A 19,943-nucleotide genomic window follows, 5' to 3' on the forward strand; every position below is an offset into this window, starting at 1 on the left:
GTTAGACCATTTCTAATTTGTGTCTGAAATGCACTTTGTGGATGGAAAGTAAGCTGTGTGACCATAAGCAGAGGCTGAGACTGATGCAAAGACTTACCCACGCAGGTGCAGGTGGGAAACTCTGCCTGAAGATCCTTGGAAGGAGTACTTAGCAAGCTCTTAGTGGGGGTGTCCAGATAGCGTAAAGGAGAGTCCAAGAAGCCTTTGAGAGATGGAGAAGAGGACACACCTTCCTTAGTTGGCGTGTCTTCCTCAGAAAAGCAGGTGGTGGACACTACTGTTATATCACCCGAGGATTCAATCTTCATTCGTTTTGACAGCGGAGAAGCTGGCATGCTAAAAGTATCCTGCACCACTCTGGACTGCTGCTGCCTATACACTATATCTTCCTGTTTCAGAGGAACTTGAATGGACCCCTTGTGCTGCATCTCCATAGGGTGTTCTGTAGATGCCTGGCTCAAGGCTGCCTCACTTTGGGTCCTGGACTCATCTTTGCTCATTTCCATCTGATGATCTCGATGTGTTGTGGGGGTGGGTTGACTTGTGGAAATTAAGGGAAGTGGCTGGGAGGTGGATGATGATGCAGGACTGAGGTCCTGAGGACTGCTCAGGGATTCATTCCCTGACTTTGGGGCTGTAGCAGTCTCCTCCACGGGCTGACTGGCAGATATGTCTGGAACTGAGTCCCCAAATTCAGCCTCAAACTGGCGGATCAACTCTTCGTACTTCGGGTCCAAGTTAATGACACTTGGTACATTTGAGGTGCTGGGTGAAGATGTGGAGGTCATAGGTGTCATGGTGCTGGTATTACTGGAGGCCAGGCTGCCCATCTCTTCTGACTTATTGTGAGCTGCAAGGCCCACAGGTGGGAGTAGAGGGCCCAGCTGGGCTGGAGTGTTTTCTGATGGAACAGAAACAGTGGAAGTGGGTGTCATTGAGGAATTGAAAATGGATACCTGAGATTGGGCTGGGGCAGGGAGGCCTGCAGCAGCAGCAGCCTGAGTGAAGTTACTGTGGAGGGGCAGTTGGTCGAGAGGACCTAGTTGCAGGTTGGCCAGGGGTGCGGCTCTGTCCATCATGTGGACCGGTGGTTTCTGTATGGTGATCTGAGTCTGAGGCAGAAAGGTTGGCATGGAGGCTTTCTGTTTGGGCTTCTTGATGATTATCTGTTTGGGTTTGGGGAGGGGAGGACCCAAAAGCGTCTCAGTCATAGCTTTAAAACCAGGAGATCCTTGGCTGATTTTTTTCCTCTTGGGTTCCTGTTTGATGGCCAGATGTGACAGGGCCTCTGCATCCATCTGTGGCCACCATTTTTTCAGATTTTGGCAAGCCAGAGGCCCACGTGGGCCAACGCCTCCAAAGCCAGAGGGGTGGTTTGAGAAAAGATTCCTCTTGTAGTGAAGGTGCTGTTGTAGAGCTGCCTGAGTGGAGTGGCTAATGGCTGCTTGGCCAGGAGAGAGGGGAGTGCCAGGGTAGTGCTGACCCTGGTGCTGACCATTAGCAAAACCATAATGTCCCATGGAGGCAGGGTGATGATAGTGGTCAGCAGAGTCTGATTCTTGTTTTATCCTGACCAATGCTGGGTTATCCTGGGCCTGGAGAGTCCCATTCTGGTTCAAGCTAAGTTGTTGCGAAGCTGGAAGCTTAAAAGGACCATTGCTAAACTTGCTACTGGTGTCACCAAGCAGCTGTTTGAGCTCTGACATGGGGTCTGAGCTACTATGAGGTGCCGTGGCAAGGTGAGGCTCAGACTTCACACACATCCATGGATTTCTGTGTTCAGATCCTCTGCCCGAGGGTTGCTGCCACTGCTGGGGATTAGGGTTGAAGCCTGGTGGTTTTCCCTGACTCGGGAAGGGAGAGGTAGAGGACTGGATAGGGGTAACATGGGGCGGATGGCCCTGGGATTGGGGTCTGTGGTGCTCACATGACTCTAGGGCCTGCTGGCTAGTGTGTAGTCCTGGGGGGACAGACTGAGAGCGTGAGGAAGATGAGTAGGTGCCAGAAGAGGATGGGATCATGCCAATGCCATTAAGAGGCTGAGATGTGGTGTTTTGGTTATGTTGATGGTGATGGAGGTTATTTGTGTAGGGGGTTTGACCTGGTGAAGAGGCAGTTTGTGGACTAGTACCAGATAACTGTGTCAGAGCATCTATGGCGATGGCTGTCTGGAGACTGATGTTCTTTTCCTTGGCTATGGAGAGCACCTGGGGAGAGCAAGGAATTGGTGGTTTGGAGCAGGGCACTTGATCTGGGTGAGGGCCTTGGGTTTCCTGTTGCTGCTGGGTGCATGAAGTAGACAGATGGTGGCCACCATTTACTTGTTGGTAGGTCTGAGAGTGATGCAGCAAATGGGGTTGCTCTATGTGAGGTTGTAAATGTGAAGGAGTATCAACCAGCTTGCGGGAGCCTTGATCCTCATTGGTTGCTAACTTTATCTTCTTTTCCAGCCATTCAAGGTAGTCTGGACAGTCGGGCCCATCACAGTCGCAATTGGGAGGCTTGTGTCCATGTTTTGCTTGGCTCAGTGCTTTCTGTAAGGTGTCCAGGTCTTCTGAAGGTGGGCAGCTACCCTCAGGAGCCCCTGCAGAGATTCTAGCTTGAGCCTTCCCAGCGCCTGTTTCCTGGGTAAACTTCTCATACAAATAGGCTGTAGTAGCCTGCAAGAGGTGGCAGGAAGAGGAGGAAGAATGAGGCAGTGAGCCAGCAATAGCAGAAAAAGCCACCAGATTGTGAGCATCCTCCATGTCTGCATGGTGTGCAGGTTCAGCAGGGGTTGCGCCACACGTTTGTTGTTGTTGGGTGTCGCTGACCTTGCCATGTCCAGGCACCCAGCACTGCCTTGGCAGCACGCTTTCTGCACACTGCTGCTCTGTTTCTATAGATGGCTCACCATCATTAGGGTACTGATTCACCCCATTGGCCAGTTCCAGGCTCAGCGCGCCTTCCTGGAGGCCGTCATGTGACCCAATTTCCATCTGGCCTCCACTTCTGGGGCCATCCACTGAAGTAACTTTGTGAACAGTCTGAAAGACAAACACAGAGAAAAACAATGGATTCAGATGCACATTAACATATACATTTAGGTATGGCTTTGAAATAGCAATTGTGCTAAACTAGATTATGCTATGCTAAATGTACTCATGGAATTCAGTAGTTACTATTACATCATTCCTTGGATGAGTATCAATCCAGTAATCCAGGACTCCATTCCCTTCTTTCCAGCTCTTATCCAGATGTTTGCCACCCACCTCTCACACATACATAGCATAAAGTTTCTCCGGGTCACACCAGTAAGGCTGGTGTAAACTGAATTAACTCTTCCCATATTCAGTGGGCTTATTTTACAACTGGTAAGTCACAAGTCATGTGACAAAATTCCACAGTTGTTTATAAATGGACGTTCTGCTTGAGATCAGCTGGGCTATACAAAGCAGGCAGTGGTGTTAGGAGACATTGTGAGCCAGATGTGGGAAGCAGAGAGAAAAGAAAATGCAGTACAAATCCACATCCTTGGACTCTTTGTTTTCATCATTTATTACTGGAAATATAACAAAACACTGAAGACTTATCTGCAGTTTACTCTTTTATTTCAAGAAACCAATAAGGGAAACAAGTCAAATGTGTAGTGTAGCTTTTCAGAAACACAATTACTTGATTAGAACATATAAATGCTTATAATTTATAAATGTAAATTATAAAATAATAAATCAAATCAGAGAGTGAAGAAGTGGATTCATTATGGCCTGTGCCATTTTACCAAAGGGTATAGAATCAAGAAATGTCTTCAGTTCTTTATGTCTGTATGTGTGCAGCACAGCTCTATTTACTGGGTTTGTAGACTCATTTTTTTACAAGACTAAAATTTATTTCCTCTGAAACAACACCTTAAATGGTAAACCCAAATTGACCTGAATATCTAAAGATAATCTCCTGTCTAACAGCTACTCATCAGTAGATATAAATCAAGCTGAACCAAGATCAAACTGCTATGGATGTTGAAAGTACAGTCATGAGATTTATCTGAGAGAACTGCTGACCAAGTGTGGATTTACAAAATACTGGTGTCCTTTGTTCAAGAGTGAAGGGACATTTTAACATAACCTCATGATTGAACAATACAGTTATTTTGTCATGACACCAACACAGAGGGTTTTAACCCCTGTATGTATGCACTGACGTTTAGTTTGAAAACACACTGGATATGCTCACAGTGAACCCCCCCAGCTGATTATGTATCATATGATTAATGCTTATTTAAAGCCCCATTCTATTTTTAGGAAGTTGGGGAAGGTCAAATAGTGAAAGCAGAAGCAAACTGAAAACCATCTGCTTCCATGTCACCGCTTCTGAACCAGAACTTTCAGTATAAAATAAGACCAAAAACCGTTCTGTTTTCATGATTTAAACAGCACTGTAATGTGGGACACCAGTGGCTGGTTATATCTTTTAGTACCAGTCCTATGTCCTACACCTAGAGATTTACAGGAACAGGAATATCAGGAGACCATGTTTTGCATCTTATTTGAATCTTTCACACTGTGTGCTGCTTTGTTGTCCCATCAATTCATTTAGTTGCGCTCTCTTTTCATCTTTGCTTCCACTTATTGAATAAGTGTAACAAAAGTCCTTGTTAAGGTTTAGGAAAAGAATGTGATTTGTGTTAAAAGACACACTTCACAACAGAAACCCTGCACATCAAAAAGTGAAGTCTGCCTGGTGTGTTTAAATGTGATGCAGAGAGGTCTCCTGAAAACAGGCTGCAAAAAGAGAACTCATACATTTGTGAGTCAGACTTTAAGCCTTCACTTAAAGTAAGAGGGTTTCCATCTGAGTGACCACATGCAACATTAATCATGTGATTATTGATTAGTTCTATAATTCAGATCATAGATTGTTATCATGTGGTCTTTTGGCTTGATCACGCACGCTTAGTAGATTAAGCAGGCACAATACTTCCCAAGTCAGGATTGTACAAATGATTTGATGGTGGGCTTGCATGGGAAGTGGTTGAAAAAGCAAATTCACTAGTTTAATTCAATAATTTGCAGACACTCCCAAGCATCAAGCACCCCACAGCTATAGGAGGATAGCTTAAGTTATCATTTATACAATACACCAGATATTGCACATAACACTGCACAAAAATGGACCCATGATAGCACTTTTAATTCAATAACATTAACAGTCCCATGAGTCTTTGCTTTCTCTGACACAAAACTGTCCAGAATCCCAAGTGACTGCCCCTCTCAGCTTGCTACAGTACAGAGGGCCGACTCAGAGAGAGGACAATTAAAACACTGCTGCAGTTTTAAATCTGTGCTTCATTCTTTCTGTGTCATTAGTTACTATGAAATCCATCTCAAGTCAAAGCCATTTTTAGGGACATTTTGTTTGATGATTACTCATTTTAAGCTTTCAGTGTTTCCACATTGTTGAAACGTGATCACTGAGCATGTATATACATGTAGTGACAGTGGCTTGTGCTATAAACCATGTCCTTTTCAAACATTAGTGTAGCAGTTCAGGAATTTGATTCATTATTTTTCATTTCTGATTTCTGATTTCTCCACATCTAAAATGTCTGTAGGCTGTGAGGTTTTTCATAGTTTGACTTCCTTTTTTCTGAGATTGCAGCTCTATACTATTATCTCTTTTCCTCCAAGTCAAAACGCCAACCTGGTCATCTTGAATTACATTTTCAAACTTTTTACTTTAGTCTGCTTGAACAATGGAACAAAATGTAAAGTGGTGTTGATCTTTCAAAAGTTATGTTGTTAAATTTGTCTAAATCTCAGTGATCTTAATACATTAAGTCCAGATGCGGTTTGCAAATAAACCCAGTGAGTGTACAATCCATTCAGTCTTCAGGTTGGTTCCTTGTAGATTATATTATGATGAATCCAGCAGAGAAGAAAAGCAAACAAAGATAATCCAAGGGCAGCTTCAGAAATCATTGACAGAGTTCATGTTGTTGCATTTGAACTTGCTCAGTGGTTCACGAGAGAGGGAAACAGTGGCACTATATAATTGCATTAGATGTGCTAACAACACAGAGGGAAGTCTGCAGGCTGTATTACTGTAAATAGTTGAGATACTTCAATTTGCACCTGCTGCATGCTTTGTGCGGTTGTGTTCAGTTTAAGGAGCCCAAAAAACTACAAGATGCTTGAAGATCATGTCATAGAGGAAGACATTATATGTTTTATGCATACATTTTATATATATAATGTAAGTATCATCCAGTAATAGATCATCCCCGCCAGAAGAAAAGAAAGAAAGAAAAGGGCTTCAGTTTGTAGATCCATTAGTGTGCGGTAGCAGAAGTGAGCCTGATGTCCAGCTTCCCCATCATTTGAATATTATTGAAATGAGCGTTTGAAGTGGCTAATTACTGGACGTTCTGTAAGACCTTCTGAATTCACTTTCTGTACTGGGTGTCTAGCAGGGGGCTCCCAGGGGGTGTTGCTGGTGTTATGGGTGAGAGGTGAAGCGGGTTTGGAAACCGGAGAGTTTTGGAGGAGGGTGCAGCGAACAGCCGGCATGCAATACGTGAGAGGCCCCATGTTTTTACTATCAGTAGCATCAGATGGGAAAGAGGAAGGGGGGGTGGAGGTAGTTGCGTGCAGTTATGAGAACTGCAGTGTGTTGAAACAGAGCGACTGCAACACTGCATAACCTACGAACCCACAATCACGCACAGTCACACACCGACACTCTCTTTTCCTCCTTTTTTCACAGTTGTGCACACAAAACGCAGCAAAAGAAAGGTCAGAGGGGTTCGAGGCTGAACACTCAGAACAAATGGACTTCGCTGAGCTTTGACGCCAAACAAACCCAAACCCTCCTCCACCGCACACACACACACACACACACACACACACACACACATTAAAGGCTCTTTTGACAAAACTTAGTCGATCTAAAACCAGTCCAGATTGTGAAATGTTGTGCTGACACCTGCACCGCTTCACACCTACCCGGCTGCCCAAACTGCACAAACCACGTGCTTTTGCAAATATTTTACACTACGACATAAGATAAGATAAGATAAGATAAGATAAGACAAGATAAGATAACCTTTATTAGTCCCACACGTGGGAAATTTGTTTTGTCACAGCAGGAAGTGGACACTGCAAAAGTTATATAGCAAAATTAGAATACAATAAGAATAGAATAGAATAGAAATAAGAATACTGTACACAACTGTAAAGAATAGAATAAAAATAAAATAAAACAAAATACTATATACAGTAGAATAAATAGAATAAAATATTCAATAGGATAAAAATAGAATGCAAATGCTTTATACAACTGAGTAAAAAATACAACTTTTTTAGAAAAAGATTATTGCACTTAGTGTTATTGCACATGTGTGTGTTAGATCAGTTGAAGTCTTGTTGTATTGTATAGCCTGTTGTATTCTCTCTGTGTTGCACACAAACACACTTGTGCAGACTTGACACACAAAAACGGCACAAAGTGTATCCAAAAACACCAACCAGCCCAACTGGCTTAGACCTTGTAGAACCTGGTAGACCAGACTGGGTCTGGGAGCCCTTTAATCGAGACAAGCCTGTGCAGTTTTGTTTGTGAGAGTGCTCTTTAACCCTGACACTGGAGGGAGGAGACAGAATATGTGAGGATAGTAGAGGTGGCGGCGGCGGCGGTGGCGAGAGCCTGTGAGTAGACAGCTGAACCTAAATCCAACACCAACCCATCCTCCCTCTTATCCTCCTCCCTCTTCCCCCACCCCCTCCCCTTCCCCTTTTTTGCTGTCGTGCCGAACATGAAGCAGAGACCCTGACAATATGAAGCCGGCTGAGAGCCTCTAGGACACAGCAAACGCGTACTTACGTCGTCCTGGACGTCCAGACGGGGCTGCCGGTCGAAGAGTGGGGAGCAGAAGAGGAAACAGAGAGTAGCATGAGAATTGCTTGCCGGTGCAGCAGCGGTCCACGAGCGATCTGGCCTTGTTGGGGGTTGTATTCCTCGTTTTTTTTTTTTTTTCTATTTCTCCCAGCCCGGGCGGCGCGCAGACGGAGCGAGCGGTGACACACACATAAATGCACTCACACACGGCCAGCCGCACGCACAGCGCACACCTCCCCCCAGCACACCGCACACGTTTCTCATTCTCTTGCCTATTCTTATGGCCAGCGCTTTCTGTTCTCTGCTTTTTCCTTTCTCATTATCTCTGTCTGCTCCTCCCTTCCCTTTTTCAATATCCTCTTTCTTTCTCTTCACTACAGATGCAGTCGGCTTCTCCTCGCAGCCCCCACCTTCACCTCCCCTCCTCCTCCTCCTCCCCCCTCTCTTTCCCTCCCTCCATTGCCCTCCCTCTCGCGCAGCCTCTCCCTCCATCTCCTCTCCCCTCTCTCTCTCGTGCTTTTCAGTGTGTGTTTAGAGCGAGAGGCCATTATCTAAGCCACAGCGGGCACGTACGAATGGAATGGAGGAGTGCGCAGTGAGCAGAAACACAGAGAGCGGTGGGGGGATAGTTGCTAGCAGCAGCAGCCTTGGAAACAGCACAGTGCAGCAGAGCTCCTTACCAGTGAGAAAACCCCTCTCTGTCTCTATCCACACCCATTCCACATTATGTGCTCTGCTGCATTAGATTATGTTACATATAAGGCTCTATCTCTGTCTCTGTGTGTGTGTGTCTTGTTTATCGCCATAAGCCCAATACAGGCAATTCTGAGTGTGACAGAGCTTTTCTGCTTTCGACCGCAGAGGCAAACCAGCGGCTTGCAAGCGAAAACGCAATCTCATCGCGCAATGGCATCAACACAGGAAAAAGAAAGAAAGAAAAGGGAGCAGAGAAAAGCATCATTACACTCCTTGTTTATGCCTTTTGAAAACGAAATCCGTTTTTTTTCCTCGCGGACATTTTTGCTCCATCTAGACTGGGCTCCACCACGGGCCGAAGGAGAAACCACCGATGATGGTTGTTGCATCTCCATTTTCATTCCTGTCCGCATTCACATCGCTTCCCTGTTCCTCGTGTGACAGGAAAAGCTTCAGACCTACACCTGTGACTGATAACATATCCTCTAGGATGCTCTCACAAGAGAGGGAGAGGCTTGCTGGCGCTCTTGCCGGCCCTTTAATCCAAGATCCAAAGGACGCAAACAAAGTAGAAGGCTTCCGACTGCAGGAAGCTCAGGGTCACTTGGTTTAAAAGAAATCACCAACACTCTATGATGTCAACTCACTCCTGCAGACGGTGGGAAGCAAACGAAAGAAGACCTATATGCTCAGGAGTAAAGCAGCAAGACGGCTGCATTGGGCAATGGAGAGTAAGAAGGGCACGACTCTTCAACATCGGTGAGCAAAAGGAACAGAGTGGAGATAGCAAGAGGGAAATCTGTGGAGTAAACTGTTGAAACGTGCAGAGTTGATCAGCTGTTCGTGTGATACTGATTCTGTAACCAGAGGTACGAGAGTGGCACAAACGGAAAAAGGGTCAGGAGGTTGCTGCCGAATGAAGACCGCGAGCAACCGACTAATCACAGTTCATCGATGGCTTCTGTCCTACCCGTCCGCCAGCGTGTGACAACGTTCTCCCATTCCTCACCATTGTCGCCTTGCCTTGCTGTCACTGGCATTATCATTATGAACGCCGTCATCGCCTCTGGCTGACCGGCTCTGCGGTCCTCTCTTCGCTCCTACATTGCTGGAGTTTTGGAGAAGATTTAACCAGGAAGAGGAGGAGGAGGTTGGGTGTTATGGCCGTCTCCCTCATGCAGATCGCTGTCAGCTCCTGCGTAGTGTTTTTCTCTTATATTACTGAGCATGTGTGAGCTACACTGCACTGTGGCTGGATTAACTTCTGTAGCCCTTCCCTGCTTCACTTCCTTTGGCTTTCCCTGTCTCTCCTGGTCTCTCATTTTCTCTGGCATCTTCAATCTGCCTTTGCCTGTCTCTCTCTCTCTTTCTCAATTCGTCTCTACTGTTTTGTTTCCCGAGCTTTTTGCCTCCATCCAGCAAAGCTTATTGCATTACCGTTCCAACACTTTTCTCACGCGCTCGCTCTCTGGCGCTGTAAAATTGCACACACTGTCTGTCTCGCTGTTGCCGCACAATTTCGTATGTACACACACAGATGAGCGTCAATCCCAAAGAGAAACACAGCCCGAGCCGTCTAAAAAGGAAGGGGAAGGAGAAGTAGAGCATTAAGGTCACGTGACCAGGGAGGGCCAATGAGTGGGAAGGGAGAGTATAGTGAGCGAGAGAGGTAGGAAACACATGTGGCGGTGACGTAGCTGTACCGTCACCGTCATCGTCATCAGTGTCTCCCACCAGGACGCTTGCCTCCACCACTGGGTGGGCGCGTGTCATCTCGAGCACATGCCCACCATCACCAAAACCACACCAAAAAAACTGAAGCTCAGAAAGCACGCTCTTTTTATTCACCCGGCTGGCTGGTGCTCACTCGCTCACTCCCCCGACTGTAGTGACACAGCGTTTCTCGCTCAGCATTTGGCTTAACCCCTGAATCACATGTTCTGTACGCACACATCCTCATTTTAGACATCTCCCGAACACAACAGGTCTGCTCTTTAAACAGTCCCGTCTTATGCGAAGTTAGTGCTTCCATAGTTTATACCCAAAATTTGGAGAGCGAGACAAACAGGCTGAAAAGGAGCTTAATAAACATGAACTCTGCCTCTTTCTTTCACTGTCCATGTTCACAGCTGAGTAAAACAAAGACACGCTGTTTGACCAAAACACCAACATGAGGGAAGGGATTCAGCTGTTTCCGACACATGATGTGCCCACACTGTAAATACAGCATGTAAGCTGACACAGCTTGCTCCATGTCAGAAGGCGAGTAATTTACAGTAAGAGTGCTCTTGATTCAAGCACATATCCTCTTTGATGACTCATGTCAGCTTAAAATGGTGTCATTTCACATAAGACATTACTCAAAATTTCTTCACCACTGGCCATCTCTGACAAAAAGAATAGAAATCTACCGAAGCGAAACAGCAACGGCAGAAAAGCGTGTTGTCGCTTTAAGATGCTGGCGTGCGATATGTGGATTACAATGCTGCCATTCAGGTTTGTTCAACAGAGCTGGTCTGAAGTCACCTCGTGAGCACAACTGTAGCGTGGTGAAAGAGAACGTTAGAAGTGCAGGGCAGTCGTGCCTTTAAGCGAACTTTTGAGTCACCGAGGTTACCCGATATTTGAAATGACAACAACAATCCACGCAGCTTGACATTTAAATGAAAATGAAATCGCACTTACGGTAAACCTGTAATTCGGCATTGAGAGACACACGGGAGAGGTAACAAAGACTCCTCATCGATCACTTCATTTCACAATGTAGTCACATTTATCATCCAAGATGAGTTACTGCACGCCCTCATCTCTCTCTCTCTCTCTCCCTCTCAATTCTCAGGCTCTCGCTCTTTTTCTCAGCAGCACGGAGGAAAGGTCTAGGTTGTAGGAGGGATGACTGACAACAAAAGTCCATCCTCAGCAGTGTGTGTGCTCGCTTATGAGTAAAGCTTGAGTCATCCTCTTCTTTTCAACGAAGTCATGACACAGAACCCTCAAACAGTGAAACGAGCTTTTTAATTTACTTTTTTTTTACCAGCACATCGCTACTGGGAGGTGTACGTGAATGAAGCATACTGACAGAGAACAAAATGTTTGCTTTTCAGGCAGTCCACGAGTTGAATTCTTGCAATTTCACTGTTAGACGTGCTTTAAAAAAACATTTGTTTCCAGCAGTGACCAAACTCACAGGAGCATGACACAAGGGTCCTTTGCTTCTCCTAACATCACTTCCTGTCAGCTGATTCCATTTCCTCCATCCACCTCTGTGCGCCCCCATCCCCAGCACACATTGTCCTGCATTCTAATGGCATCAAGGTCATCGGATCTGACACACTGTGTGCACCCCCTCCTTCCCTTTCTCTTTTTTTTTTTGCTCCACATCTCTTTATCTTTCACTCACCGACCCCCCTCCAAACTGCTCACATGCACGCAGACGCTCCAGTGCATGCACACACACTGTCAACAAATGCAGAGGCATGCTTTAATGAGCTCTCTCCACTCTCTCCACACACACACACACACACACACACACACACACACACACACACACACAGAGTACACACTAGTATGCACACAGTCCACTGAGGGTCACTGGGTTTATTGGTGGGGAGGGGCCAGAGACCATAGGGCACATTATATTTAGCACCAAGGTCGTAATCATAACATATTTTGGAGGGGAGACTTTTAAATGTGTTTTGTATCCTTTCTATCTAGAGACAGAGAACAAATACAGCAACATATGGAGAATTTATATGAACTTTTATTTACATAATAAGTCCTGTATGTATATTCTAATACTTCTCTTATGATTCAAAACACTATATTATTTTCCGTGTACTTTAGTCATTTTTTACAATACAATCTACAAAATGTGTGTGTGTGTGTGTGTGTGTGTGTGTGTGTGTGTGTGTGTGCGCGCGTGAGTGTGTGGGTTTAGTTTTAGTCATAACTGGTTTTCTGAAAAACACATAAAAACAGTAATGAGAAAACTGCCTGTTTGAGTATGTGTAACTGCATCTGTAACTGTAACTTGAGCAACAAGACTCTTTACCTATTGTTCATTTTCAGGCATCACCTAATTTCATCTGTGCACCTGTCTGTTTGGCTGTTTTTCTCTCTTTGTTTCAGCTTGGTGTCCAAACACACTCGTGCCAAACCCCCACTCAGCCAGGACGGTGTTAAGTTCAGGGTATGTTTAGGTGTGGATTGCACCACAGCGTAGTGTATATCAAGTCTGAGTCATACCTCCTGACATTTGGCACGTGCAAGTCAGCACGAATTGCCCAGCTGGGGGAAGGCCTACCCGCCTATCCCCCGTCAAACCCCACCCCTCGCTATTCCTCACAAAGAGAAATGGAGGAGTGGCTTGCGAAGGAGGAGAGAAAAAAATTGGAAAGGTGGTGCCGGGTGAGGGCTGTTAAGCAGGGTGGAGCCACAAAAAGAAGAGGAAGGGGAAGGGGGGGCTGTTTTTAAGAGACAGCTCTTTGTGCTTCAGGATTTGAACAACAGCAGGATCAATGAGCAGAACAGAATGTGTTATCAGAAAGTTTTTGGACCTGAGACAAACAGGGTGAAGGCAAATGAATGAAAAACAAGTGAGTTCAGAATGGTTTCGACCTGTGAAAGAACACTGCGTTCCGCTACCTGCTCGCCTTTTGTGTGCCAAGTGTTGAAAAAGAGCTGAGTGGTCAGATTTGTTTGGACAGTGATGTAATCATTAACAGAACGCAGCAGTAAAGATGGGCAGAGTGTTTTCTGACAGGTGAAACACCCTGACTGAGAGGCTGTGTAATGACTTTTGGGTTGCAATATTAATTTTTAAAACTCGAGAGCGAGAAAGACATAAAGCAACAGAAACCTGCCTCAGCCCCTGCACGGTGGCTGGTTGCCAGCCTTGTCTCTCTCTCAGGGCTCGGGCTAAGATTAGCTTCCCATATGTTCAAGTCAGGCGTAGCCAGACTTAAAGGGCCAGTGCTCGACCGTGGCAAAACAAGAAAGCCTTCACTGTGTCTGCTGATCCTCTATATCAACACACATGTGAAGGTTCAGCGTGTGTTTTTAATCATTCCAGTGAAAGCCGGCTCATAACAGATAACTACTGGAAACTGGGAAGATCCAGTGCTTTTCTTGTACGTTTCCAGTTATAGACTTTGTTCTTTAATATCGTCCTTTTTCGTGTGTGCGTTTTGATAGTATGGCATGAAAACTCCCACAGCTGTTGGGCTGTATTACATAAAACCTGGCAGCGTCTGGCAGCAGTGGGATTCAGGATTGTTTAAACTGGGTGCCCAGTGGGAGCAGCAGAGCAGCCGCCAGAGAGGCGAGAGTTCGAGCTCAAGCAACAGCTGATGACTCCTCCCCCTTCTCCCTCCATTCATTTTTTATTAACTGCGGCACCGTGCGGCTGACGACCTCGCTCTAACATCAGATACCACCAACGATGCCACTGACCGCAACTCATCGTGCTCGCAGGATACCAATCCAGGCCCCCGCCGGGTTTGGTCACTAGTAACAGAAACCCAAAGCAGCACAGCGAGGCAGTGCCGAGATAAATGTCTGCTAATTGTCATTAATTAGAAATGAAACATGACAACAGTTCAGGGCTTAGCAAGTCCTTAATGATTGCATACGAGTGAGGCAATTATTGGTGACTGTATAATTTAAAATGTCACATCAAATTCCACGAGGACCTATGAGATGTGATGTTTTGAAATCCTGGGAGTGCTTTTTCTTTTACAATCTCGGCGAACATTCACTTTTCAACCAGTGCATCTAAAGTGACTTCTGAAGCAGCCTCTCCTCAGTGTAAGACCAGAGCTGTGTCAACTGATTATGCGAACCGTACACTGGGTAATTATTTATCTGTTTTTTGTGTACAGTCTATGTGCTGCACAGTGCTATGTGTCCAGCTTGGAGGATGGCTTGTTTTGATGAAAATTTGCTTCAAGCTCGCTGTCTAATCCAGAACATTCAGAAAGAAGTTTTACTCATGAGGTATGCATCTCAAAAGTTCCCTAAAACTGAGGTTGTTAAAAGCTTAAAAGCCAATATTTGGTATGGCCATCTTTATTCTTTCTTGCGTCTAGCTTTCTTATCATTTCTTTAGTAGCCTTCAGGAATAGTTCTCCAGGTTTCTTGAATGACATTCAGATCACTTTTATGGATGTTTCTACTTTTTTGTTCTGTTCACTGTCACGATGATCCCACACTGTTTCAATAACGTTTAGGTTTGGACTCTGGGGAGGCCAGTCCATGACTGATAGTGCTCCATTATGTGTTTTTCTATCCAGGTATGCTTTTACTGCATTGGCAGCGTGTTTGGGATCATTGTAATTCTTTGCAGATAGTATTGCATGGTGGATTAAAAATAAACCATACTTTTCTGTGTTCATAATTTGATCAATTTTGACAAGATCCCTAACACTGCTGACTGAAATGCAGCCTCAAACCATGACAGAGCCTCCAACGTGTTTTACAGATAAAGTAGACACTCACTGCTGTACCTTTCTCCTGACCTCCTGTATCCATATTGATGGTGTGAAAAAGTTGGATTTATTATTTTACAAGATATTTCAGGACTAGATACATCTCTCAGGTCTTGCGTCAGGTCTTCGCTGGATTTTTTCCTTGCCTTTGGCTGATGGCTCTTGGGAATCTGCTATTGGTACAAAAATACTATTTTTTTCCTGTCAAACTGTGCTATCCTCGACATTTTTTGTAGATTCAACTCATGAAATGTGAACAAATTGGGTCATACTGTGACAGGCTGCTTGTAACAAACCGCCTAAAAACAATTTAAATTTTGCTCTTTCTAACTCTGTTAGCACTCTGTAGACACAATACTGGTTCAACCTTTTTTTATGCTGAAAAAATAAGTGAAAAAGCAGCCTCTGTCCAAACAAACCCTTTAGAAATTCTGGAGAACATTTGCATTTTTAAAGATCGCTTTAATAAAACACTACAAAGTCTGGCAAAACACAAAGAAAGGAGGAGAGGCTTTTTTCACAATAATGTGCATTTGATTGCAGAGGCTATGTTATTATTAACCCATTTGGTAGTTTTGTTTAAATAGTCTTTACTTCCCATAATACGATTTATATTTTCAGGAAGTAAAGACGCATCTTTCATTTCTTGGAAAAAAACTAATATTGTTATATAACATAACAAACGCCCAAAATAAAGCATCAACAAGTTTAAAAGAAAGATCGGTTCAAAGTAGGCCAGTCTACCAACTACGGAAATTCTTCACAGTCACAGTTTACACAAATTTGAATAAACCATTAGCTGCACTTCTTTACTGACTGAGTGGAAACCTCACAGAACAGTAAATACATCGAAAGCTAACACTGAATGGAAGAGGTGATGTCAAACCCTCCACTTCCTGAGTTTGTACTATACACCAAACCACTTACTACACAAACACACACAATACGCACATGTGGTGCCGGCTAGCTGGTCACGTGACCAACCTTGGACGCCCGAACTCCAGCTAAAATTAAAGCAATGATGTCATCAGACATTCAGTGTTGCCACGGAAACTAGGTCAGTATTAACCCTTTGCCGATGAGGCCGGGGATTCCAAAGCTCGACGAGTGATTAATAAACATTCCATGTGCCATCACGTACACAGCAGCGTCAGGGTTTCTACTCTGTCTCTGACTCGTTTCCCACCTGTGTGAAGTTCGCCTCATGCATAAAGAGGAAATCCTGTGCATAGGCGTGGAAAAAAAAAAAAGAAAAAGAAAAGAAAGAAATCACACGAGCGCAGTCTGTCTGTCTGTAACCCACTGTGGTACACCTCTCAATTCAGCTTTGCTTCCTGAACAGCAGAAAAACAAACCTGCTGCCAAACTCACTTTAAACCATTTTGTTTAATGTTCTTGGGGCTGTAAATACCTAATGATACTCTATAACTGCTTATTTTAGTTTTCTAAAAATGTGCCCTCGGTCTGTTGGGTGTAGACTGTGTTTGCCTGTGTGCGACCAGGGAAATGTTTGACAAGGAAACAGATCTTGGGCGAGATAAACACTCCACCCAGGATACGCACGGCAACCGTGACCCTCTGCAAACAGGAGCTCAGGACAACTATAAAGGCAGAGAAACTTATTAAACACAAAAAAGATTATATTCCCCCTTTAAACCAGATGGTCGTATATACCTTGCAGATAAAGAGCCTGCCCACATATGGATGGGGATTAAAGCAGCTTAGAGGTAAGCTAAAGTAGATCATAGAACCATGCTAACCCTACTTATGACATTCGAAACTCACTGACATATATCACTGCAGATGTGGAGGTGAATCTATTTCGCTTGTCTAGGATTTCAGGTTGCTCTCAGTGCACGTGACAGAAGTCAGATCAAAGCTGTCTTTTTCCCCTTTTGGGAGAGGACCACAAGATTCTTAGAACTCAGACAATTGTTAGATGTTCAGTAAATTCCTTTATGAAACTTCGCATGCCACCTGTCCACATGCCTTTCCACATAAACAGACGAGTGTGCCCCGGACCGGCGAGCTGAGGCAACAGCAGCATTCAGCAGCGACACGCCACAGGTTACTACACCCGACAATCAACTACGTATACGCATGCGTGACCCACTAACTTTTACTCCCTTTACCTCATTTGACTCCAGAACCTAGGAGAAGCAGGACGGCCTCCCCCAGCTCATGAGCCAACGTGCTGAGTTCCTCCTCCTTCTCCTCCTCCCCTCCTCCTTTCCCCGGCCTCTTGTATCTACACATGCCTTGCTCTGGCACCAATCAGCGGGCAGCGTGGGACGCTTTAAACTGAGGATGCCGCCACTTCATCAGTAAGGGCGCTTTAACTTGGCGCGCCTCAGAGATAAACTCGGAGCAACTGTATTAAACACAGTCAGCTCCCAGGCAGCAAAGCCCGGGTGTGAAGACGAGACTAAAGGGATCTGGCACAACTGTATTCCACTTAGAGATGATACGAGGGATAACGCGGCATCCGCCTGGGAGAGCAGCGCGTGACATACCCGCGACAGAGCGAGGACGGTCACAGCTGTGTAACAGTTACAACTGGTTAAACCAATTCTTACAAACACATGCGTAATCAAGTTTTTCTTTTTTTTAAAGAACAGGCAAACAGATACAGACAGACCGAGAAGAGGAAGTGATCACTGGGCTGACTAACCGTGACATTAACACCTCATCCAACAGTTGCAAACGGGCAGAGATTATGCATAGACGCAGACGACAGACATGGGCACAAACACTACAAAAATTTCAAACCCACCCCTCAAGTGTCATCTCTTACCTCAGCTGCCAGTTCAGGGCTTCCCAAGCAGCCTTGACCGTTGTCGTCCAAATATTCCACCTTTACAGCCATTCAACCAAACAGGGATTTGGGGGGGGGGGGGGGGCAGAGAGAGAGAGAGAGAGAGAGAGAGAGAGAGAGAGGCAGGGAGGGGGAGAATAAGAATCAATAGAATAATGCGACAAGGGCCTGTTCAAAAAGACTCATCATTGAGCACTAATGTGCCACCTTTACAGCTGTGCACAACGGCACACAGGCTCTGCCATCCGCAGTCTCTTCATCCTATCCATGTCAACCTCAGCGACCATCAAAAAGCGCAAATCTGTTTTCTTTGATTTCTGCTCAAACAGTGAGCCGGCACTTCCCTCTGCTGCCGGGACAGCGAATGAGAGACGCAAAATAGATTCGATTTCAGTTATAGAATTATGTAATGTCTGTATCCCGACTTGGTGCAACCTTTCTAATATATATATGTCTGATCATCTGATGTCAGCATATCCCCCCCTTTTTAATCTTAAGGCGAAAGAATCCAAAGTGGACGGGTTAAGTGAGAGAGGCATGGAATAGATGGAAATGGTAGATCAAAGCAGGGCTGATCATTATTATTATTATTGGAAAACAATAGCAACCCCCCCTCAAAAAAACCTTCTTGTCTACACGACCCCAATGTTAAATTGTGTTGTGTCTCGAGCTGAGTCCCGCCAACCTCCGATATCCCCCCCCACCCCCACCCCAAATCCCCACCACCCCCACCACACCACTCCACGCCCCCACCCACCCACCTATCAATCCTAAAATAGTCTGGAGTGATGAATATTTACCCTCCAAGCCTCTGAGCTGCCTCGGTTTGTACTCCTCCGTCCGCTGGCCGAATCCCCATCAGAAGACTCCGGCTCCCTCTCTCTCTCTCTCTCTCTCCTTCACCCCTATCTCTCTCTCTCGCTCTCTTTCTTCTCTCTCTCTTTCTCTCGTTCTCTATCGCTCCACTCCTCTTTCTCGGTCTCTCGGTCTCTCTCTCTCCCGTCTGTGTTGCAGCGGCCCATTCAGGAAGCCATCTTGTGTTTTTATTCTGGCTTTACATGAGCCCTCGTACGCACGTTCTCTCTCCCTCTCTCTCTCACTTATTCTCTTGCTCTACCCCCGTCCTCCCTCCCTCCCTCTCTCTCTCTCTCTCTCTCTCTCGCTCCTGCTCGTATGCCAATAGGTCTACCGCACGCACACACACACACGTTCATATGCATACACACATACAAGAGGGATTTTTTTTCTAAACGATCGCTATCGCTCCTTCCTTCCTGCTGATATTTCTTTCTCTCTCTCTTCTCTTTCTGTGAATGTCCCCTCGACCACCCCCTCCCCCCTCTCTCTTTCTATACAAACATATACACTTGTGATAAATGCACACACACACATATACACAGCTCGCCGGAGAGACGTCACACTAGAGATAGCACACAAAGGCAGCACATCCACCAATCAGAGGCCCGGCTGGGCTGCTGCTAGGGTGAAACCGAAGGAGAGCGTGTGAGGGTGGCGAGAGAGGGAGAGAGGGAGAGATCGAAGTGAGAGAGAAAAAAAGAGGAGGTCAAAAAAAAAGGAAAAAAAAAAGAAAGGGTCTGCGTTTTCATGTGTGTGTTTGTGTGTGTGCAGCACCATACCGACATAAAGAAACAAAGTGAAGGTGGGCGGGAGGTGTGTGTCTGGCTGTGTGTGTGTGTTTGTGCATGTGATGCGGGGGGGATGGGTCCTCTCTATGCCTGTCAATTATCTCCTGAAACTGGCCTTCCCTAAACAATGCCTCTGGTATGTGGTATTGCCGAGCACCATCTGTGTCAGGGCTGCCTGTAATAAGTGGACTGGACTGCACAGTGCACGCATGCATGCACCCACACACACACTCTCACACACACAAACACTCTCAGAGACAGCAGACAGCCCCGCTCTGATGGGCAAAATTACACAGCAAAGCCCAGTGTGCTGACTCAAAGCAAGAGAAGTGCTGTTGTTAAAAGCGATGCTGTTGTGCGCTCCTGTAACAGCATCACAAATCATCACCTGCAACTGTGTTCGCATGCAAACATGCGCTTAAAGGGCTG

The 19,943-nt window shown here is 45.5% G+C and overlaps 1 protein-coding gene across 4 annotated transcripts in view; it reads right to left on the bottom strand.

Annotated features, from left to right (window-relative positions):
* tet3 (tet methylcytosine dioxygenase 3) overlaps window positions 1–18,991 on the bottom strand; it is a 36,262-nt gene extending 17,271 nt beyond the window's left edge. Inside the window, exons 1-3 of one of the 4 annotated variants that reach the window (XM_005472976.4) lie at window positions 18,669–18,991; window positions 17,848–17,907; window positions 98–3,026 (exon numbers count right to left, since the gene is read on the bottom strand). In XM_005472976.4, the coding sequence (XP_005473033.1) occupies window positions 98–2,978 (2,881 nt within the window). In that variant the 5' untranslated portion in view covers window positions 2,979–3,026; window positions 17,848–17,907; window positions 18,669–18,991. Of the gene's footprint in view, window positions 1–97; window positions 3,027–7,857; window positions 8,255–11,253; window positions 14,859–17,847; window positions 17,908–18,668 lie in introns of those variants that run through there. The other 3 variants (XM_025896903.1, XM_019365521.2, XM_005472975.4) reach the window with 3 other exon arrangements.
* Between the last annotated feature and the right edge of the window lie 952 nt (window positions 18,992–19,943).

The sequence above is a fragment of the Oreochromis niloticus genome, linkage group LG12, assembly GCF_001858045.2.
Source record: "Oreochromis niloticus isolate F11D_XX linkage group LG12, O_niloticus_UMD_NMBU, whole genome shotgun sequence".
Taxonomy (NCBI): domain Eukaryota; kingdom Metazoa; phylum Chordata; class Actinopteri; order Cichliformes; family Cichlidae; genus Oreochromis; species Oreochromis niloticus.